The sequence below is a fragment of the Thalia democratica genome, chromosome 5 (genome assembly GCF_965202585.1).
Source record: "Thalia democratica chromosome 5, ktThaDemo2.hap1.1, whole genome shotgun sequence".
NCBI classification, from domain to species: Eukaryota; Metazoa; Chordata; class Thaliacea; order Salpida; family Salpidae; genus Thalia; species Thalia democratica.
In genome coordinates, this window is record NC_139169.1 from 47,246,262 (window position 1) to 47,265,808 (window position 19,547).

Here is a 19,547-nt window from a genome sequence, read left to right on the forward strand (position 1 = left end):
AATCCTGGAAAACCTGGAGTTTGACAATTTAGGCTATAAAAAACATGTAATTTTTAACAAAAATAACTACAAAACCTGAAAAATCTTGAATTTTAAACAGTTTTTACATTTTTGTAGTAAAATTTCAATTTGACATGAAAATCTACCATATATATAAAAAGTTTTGGTCATCATCAAAATTTTTTTATTAAAAAACACGTTTAAAGTAGCTTTGCAATATCTTTTTAGTATTTTTATACTACTAAGCACAGTTTTTATTCTTGAACTAAGCTTTAAACTAAACATGGACCCAAAAACAAGTACTTTTAAAAACCTGGAAGAAATTTAAAAACCTGAAAGAAATTTCTCAAAAAAATTTGACAACCTTGTAAATATATATGTGAAAATACTATTATATTTAATAAATAAATATATAAAAAAAAAAAAGTTTTTATTGTATATAAAAAACTGTACTAAATTGATTTCAAAAGATGATTAGAACTATTTAAAACCAAAGAAAATCATGGGTACAGTCTTTTTACTTTGCACCTTATATGAGAAAGTTGTTGGGTTTTCTGGCTTTAATAACTGTTTCATTAAAAAAATATAAATTTAAAAAGTATCTAGTAGTTAGGATAAAATTTTCAAAAACATAATTAACTAAGACTTGAGTTTGTTAGCACTAATAAAATATATAACCAGTTTATTTTATCTTAAATTATTTAAAGAACTAAATTTTAGAAAATAAATTAAAGTACTAAAGAATTTTTTTTGTTAGTTTAGGGTAGTGGTCTTAATTTTAATCAAATTTGTGCACATCTAAATAGAATAAAAAAATCTGTGAATTTCCAACTTGAGAATTCCCTAAAAATTTGGGCTACCTTAAAATTTTTCATGTAATATCTATTGTAAATGTCCAAACTCCCCTTGTATAAAATCTGGAAAATCACGTATAAGTTATAAAATGAGTTTTGTTCACCTTATTTCTTTACCTAAAATAAATTTCTTGAACTTTTAGAAGATCATTGGTTTAAGGTATAAAAATTCTGTTACAACTTGAAGAATTAAACCACAGTATCTATATTACATTAACATTTCAATAGTTCAAATATTTTATGTCATTCTATAATAAATTTTCAAGTCTTACATGTACTAACTTATAAAAACTTAAATCACTTAATTTTTCCATTAATTCAGAAACATTCTAATTATTTAATAGGAAAGAACTGTTAAATATTAATTGTTAAATTAAAAATGATTTTTTGTTGCCAATAATTATTTTAAAAGTGATAAGCAGGCTTGAAAAAGTTTTTTTTTTGGTGTTTATAATAACAAAAAATCATATTAAAAGAAAGCAAAATAAATATTAAAATAATATATAAAGCATAGATTTTGTTCTATTGTTTTTTATAATTTTATCTTCAATAACCATAGTAGCCACTAAATCAGGCTAGTTCGAAATTTCCAAAATTAATTGGGTAATTTTAGGCCTGCCACATACTTAAGATAGTCAAGATAGCTCAAGCTTCTTGAAATTAAAAAAAAAAGCAGGCTGACTTGTTTAATTTTTTTTTTAATGAAATTTAGGATAGCTTCAACATATTTGCTAAATATCAGGCTAGTTTTATTTGAATCTTTATTTTTTAAAGATTGTGTTGTTATTATGGTATTTTAAGTATTTAAGCTAATTTGACAGTAGTTACAGGGTTGCCACTTTACCTGAAAACCTGGAAAAACCTTGAAAAATCTGAAATTTGAGAATTTAGACTAAAAAACCTGGAATTTTAGAAATTTTGAAAATACCTGGAACTTAGAACAAAAATCACTAAAAACCTGGAATTTTAACAATTTTCACATGTCCAGTAGTAAAATTTTGATTTGACTTGAAAAATCTATTAAATAATTTTTTTTTCTTGTCATCATCAAAAATTTTTGTTAATATAAAACATATCTGAAGTAGCTTTACAGTATATTTTCAATGTTTTTATACTAAATAACACAGTTTCTTACCTTAAACTTAACTTTAAACTAAAAATAGACCCAAAAATGTGTACTTTTAAAAACCTAGAAGAAATTTGGAAAACCTAGAAAAAAATTTGAAAAAACGAGTGGCAACCCTGTAGTTAATTTTTAGAGATCAGCTCATATTTATGTTTTTTATTGTCTTACAACAGGGCTGCAGCACACTCAGCATAACTCTTGATGTTTTAAACTTTTCTAAATCTCAGGATATCATAAAATCAATTTTTAAAATCAGGTTGACTCAGGATAAATTTGTTTTTTCATAAAAAACTTAGAACAGATTCAATATGTTTTAAAAATCATATGACAAATTTAGTGTTAAATTTCAATATTTTGTTATTTTATATAACCAAATTTGTTCAAGAATGTGATTTTGAGAAGTTGATATTTTTTAGTCGTGCGAATATCTCTTCACTACTCTAATAGTAACATTGTCCATCTAAGCCAGAAGCAAAAAAAAAAAACGCAAAAAGTAATTAAGATAACTCAGGATAGTTTAAGGTCACTCAGGACAGTTTTTAGTCTATCAGGATAGTTTTTTTTACTTAAAGAGTGGCAACTGTAAAACTTGGAATTAAAAAAAAAATCTTATGCAAACCTGATATATTTAAATTTTATAAAGATAAAATGATTAGAATAAAATCGGATTAAAAGTATCTTAAAATATTTATTCTTTCAAAAATTTATTTTACAAACTAAGTTTTGATCAAAGACCTTGTCAGTGCTTAAATAAATCTAAAAAAAGATATGTGACAGTCATGGAAAATAGCATTTAAACAATTAAATTAAAATAAAACCAAATTATTACTGAAATTTTTTACTTAAGAAACTAAACAAATCAAATTTTAATATTAATATTTAATATAAATATTAAAATTTGATTTGTTTAGTTTCTTAAGTAAAAATTTTCAGTAATAATTTGGTTTTATTTTAATTTAATTGTTTAAATACTATTTGCCATGACTGTCACATATCTTTTTTTAGATTTATTTTAGCACTGACAAGGTCTTTGACCGAAACTTAGTTTGTAAAATAAATTTTGTGAAAGAATAAATATATTACTTCTCCTCCAGCAGTTGAGATCTCTCTATTTGTTTTCTTAAAACCAAAACAAATAATAAAAGTATCTCAATATAAACAATGCCTTCTAGATGATAAACTTATTTTAGAAAATCCTTATTTGATTTTTTTTTCCAATACTATTTCAGAAAGCTTAGTTTAAAATCTGAAAATGAAGCCATTTTCTTTTATAATATATATCTCATAAACATTTTAAGAGTATGAGGGCTAGGATTGACACTTACAAATTTTGATAAAAAAGTTTGAAGTATTAAGGGCATAGGGGGGGGGTCCACCTTGATTTTTACAAGTTGATCTTATGTTATGGCATTTTATCTGAGCTATCAGACATTTTTAACCGCTTGAAAAAATTTAAAGTAGTTTTTGAGATATGAGCTATCGAAGTCGATGACCTCAATAGGTTCCTAATGGTAAGTGCAAACTAAAAGGGCAAAAAAAGACCATTTCGCTAAAAATCTATCTCCTCCTTCATTTATTAAGCAATCTTCTTCAAATTTTCACAGAAAGTGTATTATTAAAATTTAAAAAGATTTAATGCAGGAAGTTTTTTAATTTTGAAAAACAAAACTTTTATAAAAAAACTACCTATTTTTTTTTTATATATAACTTTTTATTTTTTTTTATTTTTAAAATTCCAACATTCAAAGTCTTTTACATCATAAAAGGAACATTTCCTTAAGGTTTGAGGTTCCTAGCTCAAAAAATGAAGGAGAAATAGATTTTTAGTAATTTTTTAAATTTCTGAGAAAATTGACCCTGAAAAATTTGTGGTCCATATGTTTGTATTGGAATTTTTTTATAAAAATTACAATATCTCAAAAGTTAAATAAGATTTTTTGATAATATAAAAACTGGCTTGTAGTTTGTACTTTCATATAACATCTAATGTTATTTTCAGTAAAAAAAAAATGCCGGCCCCCCTATGCCCTTAATCCCCATTTAAAGTTTAATATACTATATTTATCACAGCCCTTAGTTTTATACAATCATTTTTTTAGATTACTAGATTGCATTAAAACATCTTTATGGATAATAAAGATAAAACTGCACAAGGTCAAAAGCAGGAAGAAAATGACCAAACAAAGAAGCCAGTTAAAACTGCTCCACATTTACTTACAGAAACAAATCTCAAGCAACCACAACAGTCATCTGGGTTTAACACACCAAATAATGAAACAAGTTCTCAAAATGACACAGTTGATCTTGAGTCTTACTTGAATACTTCAGGTCTTAGTATAGACAGCACAGATTTACTAAATTCAGTACAAGATGTATTTAGCAAGTCTGGAAATGGATTGTTTGGACAGAGCAACGCTGATTTTTGTTCTGAAAAAGATGAACATTTAGAGTTTCACCATAGTAAGTCATCTCAGCATGTAGTAAGTGGTTATAGTGGCAGTGTTATGAATAACAGTCCTCATAATTCCCAAGACTTACTATTAGATGGAATTTTAAAGACCGTAGCTTTTAAAGAACAAAAAAATATTTCCACTCAAGCTAATAATAAAAAGTTAAGTTCAGATTGCTGTGAGATTACAGAATTACAAAAAGGAGTTGACAAGTCTAATTTAAATCTATGTACCTCAACACCTGTTCAGGCTAGAGCACATAAAATTTTATCTGGTAAGACTGAATCTTTTTTGCAAGACAAAAGTAAAGAACTTATTGTTGATAAATTGACAGAGGAAAAAATAACTTCTTTTCAAAAGTCAGTTAAGAATGATCAAACATTAAATAAATTGAGCAAAAACAAAACTAAGACTGACCATTTAGCTACCACTTCACATAGTCCCTTGGTTGTTTTTCACAGTGGCCCACACTTAACTACTGCAAAAAACACACAAGTAACAAATATTGGGTATACAAATAAAGGGTCAACTGATAAAAGTTACATCAATGAGGTTATGCTTAATTCAAATTCTAGTACAAACTCAGTTACTTCTAAGTCAAGCACTAAACAAACTCCAAATTCAGTTGAAGCAGCAATAAATTTACTATCACTTCAAAATTTACAAACCCAAAAGGCAAAGCTTGATATAAGTTCAGCAAAGACAGCCTTGATTCTACCAAGAAATGAAGATAAAAAAGTTTTAAAACATTCTATTACAGAGTCTCAACCAAAAAATTCAGATGCAAAAAACTTTAACAGTTCAGATGGAATAGTGACATTTAAAGTTGTAACTATGTCACCTAATCAAGGAGCTTCAAAAATAACTACCAATAGCTCTGGTAGCACTTTAAGTAGTTCATCTCAGTGTAACGTTCTTACTAATTTAAATTTTATCGATAGTGATGTTAAAGTAGTACAGAAACCAATCAATGTTAATCTGAAAGGTAAACAACAAACTATACTAAAACTACCTTTAGTAGCTCAAACTAAGAAAAAAATTCTAACTTTTCCTGGTATAAAGCTTTGTAAGTCTGTTAAAGGACCAACAAATAGAAAAATAATAAAAGTAGAATATCAAACAAGTCAAGTTTCTACTACTAATGCCTTAAAAATCCAACCAGCTTCTAAAAATAATTTATGTACACCAATTGGAAATTCTCCTAAAGTTCATACTACTAATAATTTTAAAATAATTAAAACAGAGAAAAAGAATTTTGTACCTTTTGGGTCTGTGCCTCCTAAAAAGCTTATTGATATACAAAAAACTTCTAGTTTATTTACAACTGGTAGTCAAATTAAATCATTCAGAAATACAGTATCTTTACCAATAATAAATGGCCAAAGCAACAATACAATTACACACCTTCCTGGTATAGTCACAGCTTCAAATAAGCTTATTATTGGTAATAAAAGTTGTAAATTAAAAGAAAAACCTAGTAAAATGATAGATACTTTTAAAGTTGGTGCGCCAACAGTTGTTCAACATGCTAGGGCTTGCTTACCTGGAAATTTTAAAATAAAGAAAGAACCTGGTACATACAACTTAAAAAATGCTCACAACAACTACTTTGATTATAGTTGGACTTCAAAAAATATTAAGGAAGAATTTTCTTCTATGTCAAATAAACCCCTACCATTCAAAGATGCTTTTGGTGAATTGACAAATTTAGATTGGCTTTTTGAAAATAGTAAAACAGTAAATGCTATGCTCAAAAAATGTAATCCAGATGCAGAGTTAAAGTGCAAAGAAGATCTGAAAGAAAAGATTATGGATCAATATAACACTAACCTATTAAGCAAATTTTCCAAAGTTTGGGGTCGAGTGAGTTATATTACTATTCTTTACAGTTTAAATTACTTTTATACAGTTTAGTTTTTTACTTTTTAAAGTTTACATAAAGTGTAATAAAAAAATGTAATCTTTTATTTTTAAACTTTATTCTGTTTTGTAGAATTTTAATTAAGCTACAACTTGCTTTTTAGACATTTTTAACATTAAAACAAATTTTTGATAATAGCTGGTTCAAGTCTGACAGTACAATATGTTAAGGGCATAGGGGGGTAAACACCCTTTTTTGGTTTTTGGTCTTATTTTATATAGTTTTTACTAAGCTATAAAATACTTTTTACAGATTTAAAAAATTCAAATTTTTTTTTGAGATATAGCCGGTCAAAGTCGGAGGTAACAATAGGATCCTTATTGGACGCGCAAACTAAAATGGCAAAAATAGACTATTTCACTAAAAATATATCTTCTCCTACATTTTTTGAGATAACCACCTCAAATTTTCAGGAAATGTTCTCCTTGATATATTTAGAAAATTCTGTTGGAAGAAATTTTTAGAAAATTAAAAAATAAAAATTTTATATAAAAAATAAAAAAAATTAAGTTTTTTTCTTATAAAATTTTTATTCTGTTCTGACAGAATTTTTTTTTTAATTGCAAGGAAAATTTCCTGAAAATTTGAGGTAGTTATCTCAAAAAACGTAGGAGGAGATAGATTTTTAGTGATTTCTAGTTATTTGCCGTTTTAGTTTGCGCCTCCCATAAGGATCCTATTGTTGCCTCCAACTTTGACCGGCTGTATCTCAAAAATTATTTGAGTTTTTTAAATCTGTAAAAAGCATCTTGTAGCTTAGTAAAAACTATATAAAATAAGATCAAATACCAAAAAAGGGTGTTTACCCCCCCCCCCCCCCCCTATGCCCTTAAATCTAGAAATTACCTAAAAAATATTTTGAAAGTTAAGTGTCTGTAAAAAGCAACTTGTAATTTAGTTGAGACTCTTCAAATTTTATCAAGTTGTAAAAATAGTGAAATACCTCCTATCGCCATAAATAAATACTCTTTTCTTGTGCACTTCCTTAGTTTTGATTGATAAACAATTTTTAACTGTTCATAAGAAAATTATATCTTACACATCTATTTAGAAATTTATTATTTTTGTGCTTATTTTGTAAGCTCATGTAACTCTAGATAGTTAAAAATTTTATCAGAATAAATATGTTTTAAAACTGTTTCAATTAATTTTGATAGATGACTTAATTTGTTCAACTATTTTAGGAGTACTATGATGTGAACTCCAGATATTCTGCACATGACAACTATGATTCCAAAAAAACTAAACCACCATATTCTTTTAGCTTGTTAATTTTTATGGCTGTTGAAGATTCATTTGAAAAAAAGCTTCCAGTAAAGGTTAATAGTTTTTTTTGATAATATCTTATAAGTTTAATATGCTTTCAGAAGTTAATAATTTTGTAGTGTATTATGCACAAAATATAAAATGGTAGGAAATAAAATCTTAAAATAAGGGTATAATTTTAAAGGATTATTGTAACTTTCAAATATAAATTAAATTTAAAACACAGATATAGAGTACATAAAAATATATTTTGACAACATTGTTTTTAGTTTTCTGAGTCATTTTAGAACATTTTTACAAATAAGCTACATTAAGTAAAACTTAGGTAATATAAAACTAAATTTTATAATTAGGCTGTAATTAAAAGTAACAACATTAAGGAGATAGGGATTGATTATGGCAGTTTTTTTACAGTTGATTTTATTTTAAAGAATTTTATGTTTTTTTGAGTTTCATAAATGTTTATATGTTTTTTTACCTAGTTGTAATTACTAACAATACATTTGAAGTATTGATAAAATGAAATGTATTTTGAAAGAAGTATAATAGAAGTTATATAACAGAAAATTTATGAGTGGGTATTGCGCCATTTTCCTTACTTTAAAACTAAGAAACCAGGTTGGAAAAATTCAATTCGACACAATCTTTCGCTTGGTAGAAGTTTTATGAAAGCAGAGCTTCCTAAAGTAAGTTATATTTTATTAATTTTTTTTTACATAATAGAATTAATTTATTTTAATGTCAAATTTATTATCTTGATAAATTTAAATAAAACAGTACATTTTATGCTAAAGTGACTAACTTTTATAAATTAAAAGAGTTTGTTGTCAATAAAAGTCTATTTTATTTTTCTTTATGGAGGTCTTGAATACTTTAAACGAACTATTACAGAATTCTGTGAAAGGCGCGTTGTGGTGCATCAATCCAGCATACCGCATGAACATGGTGGCAAGTCTGAAAAGAAGTCCTTTCTATCCTTTTCTGCATCCTGAAAAGTATGAGAGTGATGAACTACTTAATGATCTTGTCAACCTTCTGCCGGGGTAAGTATAAAACAGTTGTTATTTGCAAACATAAATAAAAACTTCTTTATAAATATATATTACATCATCAAACAGTTTTTCATTTTGTTGATATTTATTTTAATATGCTCTTCTGAGAAAATAAATTTGTAAGTTTACCTTATTGTTAAATAATTAAATCAATACAGCTTTTCAAGTGTAAAAGCTATTTTAGATTGGTAGATAATAACTTATTGTTCATTAAAAGTTTAAATTATGGGTATTTTTTAAGCATTTTATATTTGATTTTCATTTAATTATATTTATTTCCAGTTTTATAACTACTAAATAAATAAATATTGACAAATTTAGTACACAAAAAAACATATTTTATACCTTGTCCAGTTGTTTCTGTGTATAACATGCATATAAATGTATTTGAATTAACATCTGATAATTTGTTATTTTATCATTTTTAATTTTAACTAAAAATATCAATAAATTTTTACAGAGCAAAAATTAAGAATGACAAACTTCTAGCAAAAATTCAAACTAGTGAGTTATTTATAACATTGTTTTTTTTTTTTGCATGCAAAATAAATAATCTTAGTACGTCAGAAAAGATAAAGATTTTTTTTGAAATTTTTCGTTGCTTAGTTTTGTATAGAAAAGTACAGTATTTTTATTGAGAGCTGCTTAATTAATGAGTTGGTTTATAGCGTTTCAACAGAAAGGCTATTAATATACTCAACTCAAGCGATAGTATTTATTTCGTATACATTACAAAATAGTGTTAAATTTGTTTTAAACTTATTGTTTTGTTTTTATTAAAAGCACTACTACAATATATAATATCCAAATTTTGAAATAATTTATGGCTTTGCTATATTTTGATCAATTATTAAGTGTAATTTTAGGTGCAAATTGATAAAAAAATAAATCGTCATTTAAAAACTCAGTATTTTGAACACTTTACTATAAAACTTTCGCAGTAAAAAAAGTAACATAAGTTTTAACAACTACTGGCTATTTTTTACTACTAACTTAAATTTGATTAAATTAGGTTTTATTTAAAAATGTTTTCTGGATCTTGCAAGGTTCGTCTCACATTTGGCAATAATGTTATTGTGTTACAACTAAATCATCTAAACTTTAGGCTACTTAGTTTAATGTTTTAATTGCTTTTTGAATTTATAAATGGATGGTATGGCATGACATACTTATAATAAAAGTGTTATGAAACCTATATTTATAACCAAGTAATAATATTAGATCGTGATTAAGAAGTATAACTATTGATTTAACTTGATTTCGCTACGTTTGACGTCACTTAGCACTGTTGTAAAAGTATATTCTGATAATTTTTAATATAAAGAGTAAACTTTCTATGATCAGAGTTGAAATTTAGTTGAGCTTTGTTTGTTAAATTTCAAAACATTTTAATTTATTTGCCTAAAATATATTAAATTTAAATAGTTTTAAAATATTTTATTATTCAAACTTGACAATTTTTAACGTAACTTCTATACTTCGTTTAATTATAAATATATAGATATATATTTAACATGATTGTTCTGGACTGAAATATAACTATAAGCATGTGTTTACCTATTTATTAAAGCGAAATTTAGTTATGCATATTTAGTTTTCACAAGTATATCAGTTAGAGCTTTTCGTTGAATAGTATACAAAATAGTTAGTTAGAAAAAAAAATGTATCAGAAGATCAGCTATAGAAAAAAAAACAATAGTTTTTATTTTGCATGGATTTTTTTGCTGTTGCTGTGTTGTAGATATATTGTATGACTTTGTAGTCACTTGATTTTGCTTCACTAACACAATTTTATAATTTGAAAAACTTGGCTTTGTTTAAAAGTTTTGTTCTTCTAAATTTTTACTTGATTTTAAATTTATGATTTAGATTTAAATTTTGAGTATACTTTTACTTTAAACCGTTTAATTAGTTTTACATTGTTTAGTTACTTGTTTTTGTATTTGTTTAATATGTTTAGTTTCATTTAAAATCATTTACATAATGTTTTATTTGTTTAAACTAGCTTACATGTTTATCTGAAGTTTATCTGATACGGTTCCAAAATCGTTTTTAAGTTAATTAAATCTTATTTTTTAAAAGTTTTGTTAAATTAATATTAAAAAGAGTTGAAATTTTTCAGGTTTAAAAAACTAAAAATAAGATAAATTCTATGGTTATAATTATACAGTTTCTTTTTTTTTTTGACTTTTGAGTTTTCTATTGCTAAACTAATTTCATCAAATTCAATCATTTTTTATTTTTGTGTTGTATAAATGTTTTTTTTTCCATTTTTAGATTTTTGTCTTTTTTTTTTCTGGTGGAGTTTTAGTTTGAAGCAATTAAAAATAGTTGAAGCATGTACACATCAAACAAACTTACAACACACAAGACTATTCCCTTATTTATAGATTTATTTATTATTTTTAGTTGCATCTAAACTTTTAGAAATTATGCTAAATATTAATCATTGTTTAAAGTTAAAAGAATTTCTATTTTCCAATACAGCCGGTAAATCTTGTTGTCTGGAACAGTAACTCGTAAATTAATTATGCATACAAGACTAGTACAACCATATACATTAATGCAAGTATTTACTAATATTGTAGATAATAGTTATGTATTTGTAATTTGTTACATCTATTGGTGGCTTCTAATTGTAGTTTAAGCTTGGAAACAATAATAACATAAAAAGTAGGTATTTCAATTTTTTCAGTAAGTTACATGATGTATGATTTTTTTTTCTGAAATACAGTTACATAGGTTTTTATAACTATATTTCATATAAAATAACTATTTTGAAGTCAGACTCTAGCAATTTCCTTGAATTTTAAATTTGTTCAACAGTTAATAAGAAGTGTTTTTAAACTTAATCACATAAATTTAGTCATTAGTCGAAAAAGTAATAGTTTACTTCTATAAATAAAATACTAGTCAATTATACCCAAAATGCAACTTAAGATGTTTTTAATAAAATTAACTACTGAAATTGTACGTATATTATAAAAATAAATATTTTTTAAAATGAATAATTAGATAAATTCTGTTTCATGTTACATAAACTACTAAAGAAAACAGTAAGTAAGTATCAGTCACTTCTTATTAATTTTGAGATATAAAAAAATTTTATGCAACATGAAATAAAATTCTACACTCGAGTATCTGTATAATATATATTAACTTAACCAGATTGGCTTTAATAACTAATGACATAGTTACCTAGCAACCATTGTATGTTTGGTGACTGCGCTTAGTTTGCATATGAGCTTACATAGCAACATACCAGTTACTAAGGAGCTCTTGTTAACTCTGTAATGGTTATTGAAGTGTTTTCTAACATTTTGTTTTAATAAATTTTCAAATAGGTTTGATATACTAAATAACTTGTATTTTATTTCTTTTTTTAAAAGTGTATATTGATTGTAAATATAAATTCAAATTTTCTAAATTAGAATGGTTAGCTAAAAAGGAATTTTTTGGCAAGATTAATAAATTTTTAAATATAAAAAAAGTAGTATATAAAAAAATATTCATTACATCATTAATAAAGTATAATTTTATAAATTGCTTACTCTGGCTATAATTGAAGATCTTTTGTATCAAAAACTATAACAACACTTAATTTTTCAACACAAACTACAACATGCTTCAATAATAAAATTAGTTTTGCAGTGACCAGATTTTATAACTTTAGAGAAGATTTGAACAGTTTGAGAATTTAAGATTTAGTTTTTATATCAAATACTTTTTTTATAACAGAAAAATAAAACTTTTTGATTACATCTTTTATTTTAACATATTCACATATTGTTTTATTGTCTAATTCATTTTTTTCTGCGTATTTTTTCTTTACACATTGCTTCTGTAAACGTTTTAGAAAAGCAAGAAGATATAGAGACTACACAAAATGCAGCGCACATATTGATGTCTTTTGGTGGTAAGTGTTTGGTTATATTATTATACTTACATTTTTCCGTTTATTTTCAGTTTGTACTCTATTGTACTTTTATCTGTGAATTTTATTTGTAAAGAAAAAAGGATAATTTTTGGTTGTATTCTGTATTTATTTAACTTTGAGGTAAAAGTTGATTGACTTTCTATTTCGAATGTTTATTCATTTATTATTGTTTAGTAGTTTTCAATTTTTTTATTTTTCTTTTCGTAAAGTTGATGTTTAACCTTTCCTGATTGTGTACAATTATTTATATAAAATATTCTACTTAAAGTTAGACATATTTTTTTTTGCAATAAAACTTTTCGAGCTTTAAATTTTCAACTTTTAGCTTTTAAGACTTTACGTTTTCTTAAAACTTTTTGTACTTGAACAGTATACTTAAAACAGTTCATTTTAATGCTTAACTAACTAATCATTAAAACCTATAAACTTTCTATGCTACTATGATTTAAATATGTTATTTTCATTAGAGTATTAACATCAAAAGGCTAATAAATATGTTTTTCCTTCAAACATTTATGAAAACTGAGTATAATATTTTTTTATGTAGAAATTTTTACAAAGATAAGTAATTTTTTTAAAGAACTTTAAATTTTGGTAACTTAATTTAAGTTGCGTATTTTGTTGCAGAATAGACAAAAGTTGTTTGTAGCGAATTAAAATATAATAATTTTCTAACTCATAAAGAAGTCATTGAAAACTATACATCAATAAACATACTTTCAAAATTAAAAAAAAAGAAAATTTTTGACATTTTATGTAAAGTTTATTGATTATGTTTAGTTTTAGTATATTTAAAAAATGCTTTTTAAATAATACATAAATAAAAGTATGTATAAAAATATTTTCTATAATTGTTTCAAAAAATGAATTATACATAATGACTTGATTGATCAATTTAGATACTGTAGTTTTAGTTTAGAAGTAGTCTTAATGATGTTATAATAACCATAAACAAAAATTTGTATTAAAATATAAAGTTGACGATAATATATTAATTGCATTAATATCTACAAAAGAGTGTTTAACTTATACTTTAATAAATTAAATATTTGTAGTTAATTAATGTCTAATCTAGTTTAATCTTTATTTTTGTACATTACTAAATATTTGAATTCAAAGAGATATATCTTATTGATTTAAGTATAGGATACAAAGTTATTATGCTTACTTGCAGGAACTTATTAAATTTTATATTCAGGTTTGCCAAAAAACGTAGTATCATGAAAATTCTGAAATTTGACAATAGAGGCAAAAAATATTGAAAAAATGTGGAATTTTGAACAAAAGTTATCAAAAGACCATAAAAAACTTTTAATTTTAAACTATTTTTATATGTAAATTAGCAAAATTTTTGACTAGATATGAAAAATCTATCATAAATAAAAAATATTAATCTTTATTTTTTCTTACTTTAAACACGTTTAAAGTAGCTTTACAGTATATTTTTAATGTTGTCATACTATTTAAGACAGTTTTTCCCTTAAATTTAATTACTATCAAAATTATATCAAAAGTTATCCAAAATTTTTTTTTTAACCTGGAACAAATTTAGAAAACCTAAAAAAAATTAACTAACATTTTTGGCAACCCTGTCTATTTAATGCCTTTATAATTGACCAACATGACTTCATAAAATGATATATATATTTAACAATAATACCTGACTAAAAGAATTATGTATATTAAAACTTCATCATATATACTTTACTGTTTTTAAGAAATGGAACATAATAAATTTTTAGATAAATGTTTTTATCTAAAGTTCTTAATGTACTTATTGAAAACTTTTGTCTAATACAGAAACAGTTTAGAGTCATTTTATTGTCATCTTGGTCTTAATAATACAGTATAACACTATTATTATATACAAGTAATTTAACAACGTTGTGCAAATTTTAGGTCTAGCACAACAGAGTAGAGAAAAGTCTGAAAATGATAATACGTCTGGCAGGTTTGTTTTTATATATGTTTTTTTTTTGAATTCTAATATAAGTTTTTGGTATTTTTAGGACTATCTACATTATTATATATTTCGATTTTGTAATGAGATTGAATATACTAAAGTGTGGTTGTTAGTCGTTTTATATAAAATTTTTAGCTTCCAATTTATCTGTTACCATCTACTTTAAAATAATATATACTAAAAGTAAATAATTAACGTTTACTTACTTTTAAATCTAGTTTATTACTATTATATTTATAACACTTATCAAGTCCTAATATCATTACTAAGTATTAATAGTACAATGTAAATAAGTTTAATTTCTGGGAACTTTTATAATTAAATTGTAAAATTTGAGTTAAGTTAAGAATTTAATATGAAAAAACAGTTGTCGGTTTCATGATTAAAACATTTTTCTCAATAAATACATTCATATAGGGTTGTCATAAAACCTTGATTCCTTGATAAACATGGATTTTGAACAGAAATCACTAAAAAGCAACAGTTTTAAACTTTTTTTACATGAATTAACTTCAATTAGTTGAAAAATTTATCCTATAATAAGGATAAAAGAACACATTTAAGGGCATATGGGGGGAGGTCCACCTTGATTTTTACAATTTGATCTTATTTTATAGAGTTTTATCTGAGCTATCAGACATTTTTATCCGCTTGAAAAAATTCAAAGTATTTTTTGAGATATGAGCAGTCTCAGTCAGTGACCTCAATAGGTTCCTAATGGAAGGCGCAAACTAAAAACGCGAAAAAAGACCATTTCACTAAAAATCTATCTCCTCCTTCGTTTTTTAAGCAATCTTCTTCAAATTTTCACAGAAAGTGTATTATTAAATTTTAAAAAGATTGAATGCAAGATTTTTTTTAATTTTGAAAAATGAAATTTTTATTAAAAAAAACTACCTATTTTTTTTGGTTTTTATATATAAAATTTTTATTTTTTTAATATTTTTCAAATTCCAACATTCAAAGTCATTTAAACTGTAAAAGGAACGTTTCCTGAAAATTTTAGGTCTCTATCTCTAAAAATGAAGGAGGAGATAGGTTTTTAGTGATTTTTTAAATTTCCGAGAAAATTGACCCCAAAAAACTTGCGGTCCATACGTTTGTATTGCAAGCTTTTTATAAAAAATATAATATCTCAAAAGTTAAATAATATTTTTTAATTCTATAAAAACTGGCTTGTGTATGTACTTTAAGCTTTCATATAACATCCAATGTTATTTTTAGTAAAAAAATTGTCGGACTCCCCCCTATGCCCTTAAAGTAGTTTTAAAGTGTATTTTCATTATTTTTATACTGTTTAAGACAATTTTCTGACCTTAAGTTTAATTTTATACTAAAATGAAGCAAAAACTTGTTTTTTTTTAAACATGGAAGAAGCTTACGAAAAACCTTTGGCAACTCTGTTTATAGTAATTCCTATATAAAAAATCCTTGAACTACCATGTGATGAATTATTTTACTCAGTGCGAGGAAAATCTTTAGTAAAGTTGATCGAGTTTTTATTTGAAGGTTGTCAAGCACAGAAACATCATCATCGAGTGGATTTAACCAGCAGCTGGTAATTAGCAATCATCCAGTGAACGAGGAACACACCTACTCCAGTCCCCACGCTGGCAGTCACCAAATAAAGAGAGATAAATCGGTGCCTAAGAAACAAAGGAAAAAAGAAAAGTTGCTGAAAAAGAAAAGGTAAGTACTGTATCAACTTGCTGATGTAACAGATTACTTTTTTTTTAAGCAGTACAATCTTTATTACATTACCCTCAAGCAGTAAGTTTTTTAGTTTTTGAAATGACGTGATGACTATTTGGAGTTATCGTTTCTTTATTTGTTTTAAAAACACTTTTCAGTTTATTTATTTCTGCAGAAACATAAAATATTTTATAGTAATCAGAATGTCGTTTAATTAGATTTGTACTCTTTTTTTAAAGCAAATGTGTCAACACAATTTATAATATTTTTATTTCAAAAAAAATTAATATGTTTTTTTATTTTTTTAAATTACGATATTTTGCGTATGCTTTAGTGTGGTTGAATGTTGTCATTTTACTTATGGTTAAGTTTTTTATTAATTTTCAGTCTGCTATTTAAACATATTTTTAATGTTTTGTACTGGAAAAAAGTACTTTTTTAAATTAAAGTTAAGTTAGTTTTTTATATAATTATTTTAAATTTAGTGTTTTTTTGAAAAAAATATTACAAAAAATTTTTTTTGAAATTTAGGAGGTCCCACAGCAAACAAAAAACTGAACGGAAAACAATTGCAACTCCACAAGAATCTCTGGAAGTTGTTAATGACTATGATATGCCTGAAGTTGGTATGGAAGAAGAAATTATATGTGTGAATGCAGGTATGTATTATTATACATTGAAATTGTTACCTACTACTTTTACACTACTTATTTTTTATTAAATGCCTACACCTATACTTTTTATAAATTCTCATGTTACTTTAGTACAGTTATGATGTGTCAGCATTGCTTTATATAGTCTACAGATTAAAAAATAAGTCAGTTTAAACTGTTAATTAAATCTTTAGAGGGGATATATAAGTATATAACACAGGAGTTTTACTTTTAGATACATTTTAATAATTTATTAAGCACCAAAAAAAAGACAGTTGAAATTATTACAAACAAAGCAGATCAATCTGACGCAGACACGGACTCAGACGAAATTCTCAGCGACAATGATGATGAGGATTTGTTTTCATCCGACACCGACGATGCGTCTGAAGGTAACTCTGATGACGAAGTATGTGACGATAACAGAGGGGCAAGTGGCAGTCGTCTGTTCGATTCAGGATATGCAAGCATGAAGAGTTTTAGGGTGTCTTCTCAAAAAAACAAGCAAAGTTATGTGCATAAGAAACACCAGAATAAACGGGAGATGAAATCGAAGAGGTTTAAGCTAGTTTTGTATATCACTAAAATTTTAAGATATAAAAATTAAAATTTATTTACTTAAATTTTCATAGATTACAGTTTAGTAAGTTTCGTAGTTATAACAAAAAAAACAATTATATCACTCCTAATGTTTTTGTTAAAAGAATTGAAAATGAAACAAATTTGTTGAAATATAACAATAATAATATTTTTTTAAATCTTTTTTTATTCAACTTACATACTGTGTTAAATTTATAATGAAAAATCATGGAAAATTCTATGGAACTGTGTTATAAGTTTAACACATATAAACGTACGCTAGTTGACTAAAGCAAAAACATTGCATATTTTAATTTAAATGATATATATAAATCAAGTGAAAACAATGTTCGTACGTACACCTTATGTTGTATTTTAAGTGTAAATTTCGAAAACAAAACTATTATTAATACTTAAAGTTAACAAGTTAGTAATTTGTGTCGAAATATTTTTTTCTTGTAGGTCTTACAAGGTTGAAACAGATACAGATGTGTCTTCAGAACCGGAAGTTCAGAAAAAAATTTCAAGCAAAAAGAAATTTTTCGAAAAACAAAATAGAAAGAGAAGTGCAATTGAAAAACAAATATTTTCGGAGAAAAAGACTGAAAGGAGAAGCTCAAGTCGCATCAAATCACCTTCTAAAAGAATGCAGGAGAGTATGAAACAGACTAAGAAACGTATCAAAACTGATCGCAAAATCAGTAAGAAGCTAGAGTTTCAAGAACCAAAATCACAGCAAAAATTAAAAAATAAAAAGCAGGTAGGCACCAAGAGAAAGTTAAAGGCAAGCAAAAACGCCGAAGCGTCTATGCCGATCCCTGTTAAGAAAAAACGTCAAAAGGAAAAAAACAACTTTAAGAAGGAAAGCAAGAAGAAGCGAACACAAAAAAGGAAAACAGAAGGGGAGAGCTCAAGAGCGCGAAACGAGTCTTTGTCTTCTCAAAAGTCGTTCGAAGGCAGAAGAAGAACGAGATCAGTTCGATCTGTGTCAGTCGACGACGGTGAGCTTAAAATTGACGAAGATAAGATGATCGATGATCCGAACTATGGTGCCCAACTTCTAATCAGCTTAAGGAAATAATTTGTTAACGATTTATTGCCAAAACGTCCTTGTCATTGACTTTATCTTTCGGTCGGACTTGTACATCATGTTTCTTGTTAATATGTTTTAATTAATTCAGAAAAAACAGTATACGTTTTCACTTTACTTGTTTAGATATAGTTTAGCTTATCATGGTAGATTTTAGTCATTCTTTAACATTTAACAGCTAGTATTGCTGCACATTTACTATGGCTACTTTTGTTTTGCTACAAAATATTGGTTTGTTGTGTTTTATATTGCGTTTTCTTGTCAAATACTTACTGATTTTTAGCTCATTTATGCGACTGCAATCTTCTAAAAAACTTAAACAATAAGTAAGCTGCTTAAAAGCTGCTGCCATAGTAAGGTAAAAGTAGGTTTTTCAAGCTTTAATATTAGTTTAAAATCATACTTAAACTCTTAAGTAGGCTTTAAATTTATCTTTCTCCGTCCTAAAACTTAAGTAATATAAAAATTGCAGTAGTTAATTTTTTTTTGGGTTTTTCTTAAAGCTAAGATTTTATATATATATTTTTTGTTTATCTAGCGTCTTCCATTTTAAAAAAATTATAAAATAATATGAAAAAAAGTTTCTACTGAATATTATGAGATTAAATACAAAAAAGAAGCCTTAGACGTAAATTTTTCAACCGTTAATAAAAGTTACTGAAAATTAAAATGAAAACCTGTGCTTCAAACGTGAATAATATTTATATTTTTTTTAAAGTTAAGTATTTTGTTGAGCAAAATATTTAAGTTCTGTTTTTTTTGTTTCGAGTACGTAATGTGCAGACTTATACTGGACATTTGATAAATTAATTTTTTAGAACTATGGCTTTTTATTTTTGTGTGATATTTTAAGTTTTTAGGCTTTACATTTCAATTAGGTGGCTGTCTTGAATAAAAGCCATCATTATGTATGTAAATAAGTTGATGTGCTTTTGTTGTGACGAACAAATATATTTTTATTAAA

The 19,547-nt window shown here is 25.3% G+C and overlaps 1 protein-coding gene across 4 annotated transcripts; it reads left to right on the forward strand.

Moving 5' to 3' along the window:
- Nucleotides 1-4,089: 4,089 nt before the first annotated feature.
- Nucleotides 4,090-19,547, forward strand: LOC145835414 (uncharacterized). Of its 4 annotated transcripts, none has more exons than XM_082942989.1 (11): nt 4,090-6,293; nt 7,536-7,670; nt 8,181-8,303; nt 8,509-8,660; nt 9,130-9,173; nt 12,526-12,585; nt 14,506-14,557; nt 16,079-16,258; nt 16,793-16,920; nt 17,211-17,472; nt 17,956-19,547. In XM_082942989.1, exons 1-11 carry the CDS (start codon nt 4,107-4,109, stop codon nt 18,572-18,574), a joined length of 3,942 nt encoding a protein of 1,313 aa, XP_082799115.1. In that variant the 5' UTR covers nt 4,090-4,106; the 3' UTR covers nt 18,575-19,547. The 4 variants fall into 4 exon arrangements, with proteins under 4 accessions (XP_082799115.1, XP_082799116.1, XP_082799117.1 ...); XM_082942990.1 differs by having other exon boundaries at nt 17,214-17,472; XM_082942991.1 differs by having other exon boundaries at nt 17,229-17,472.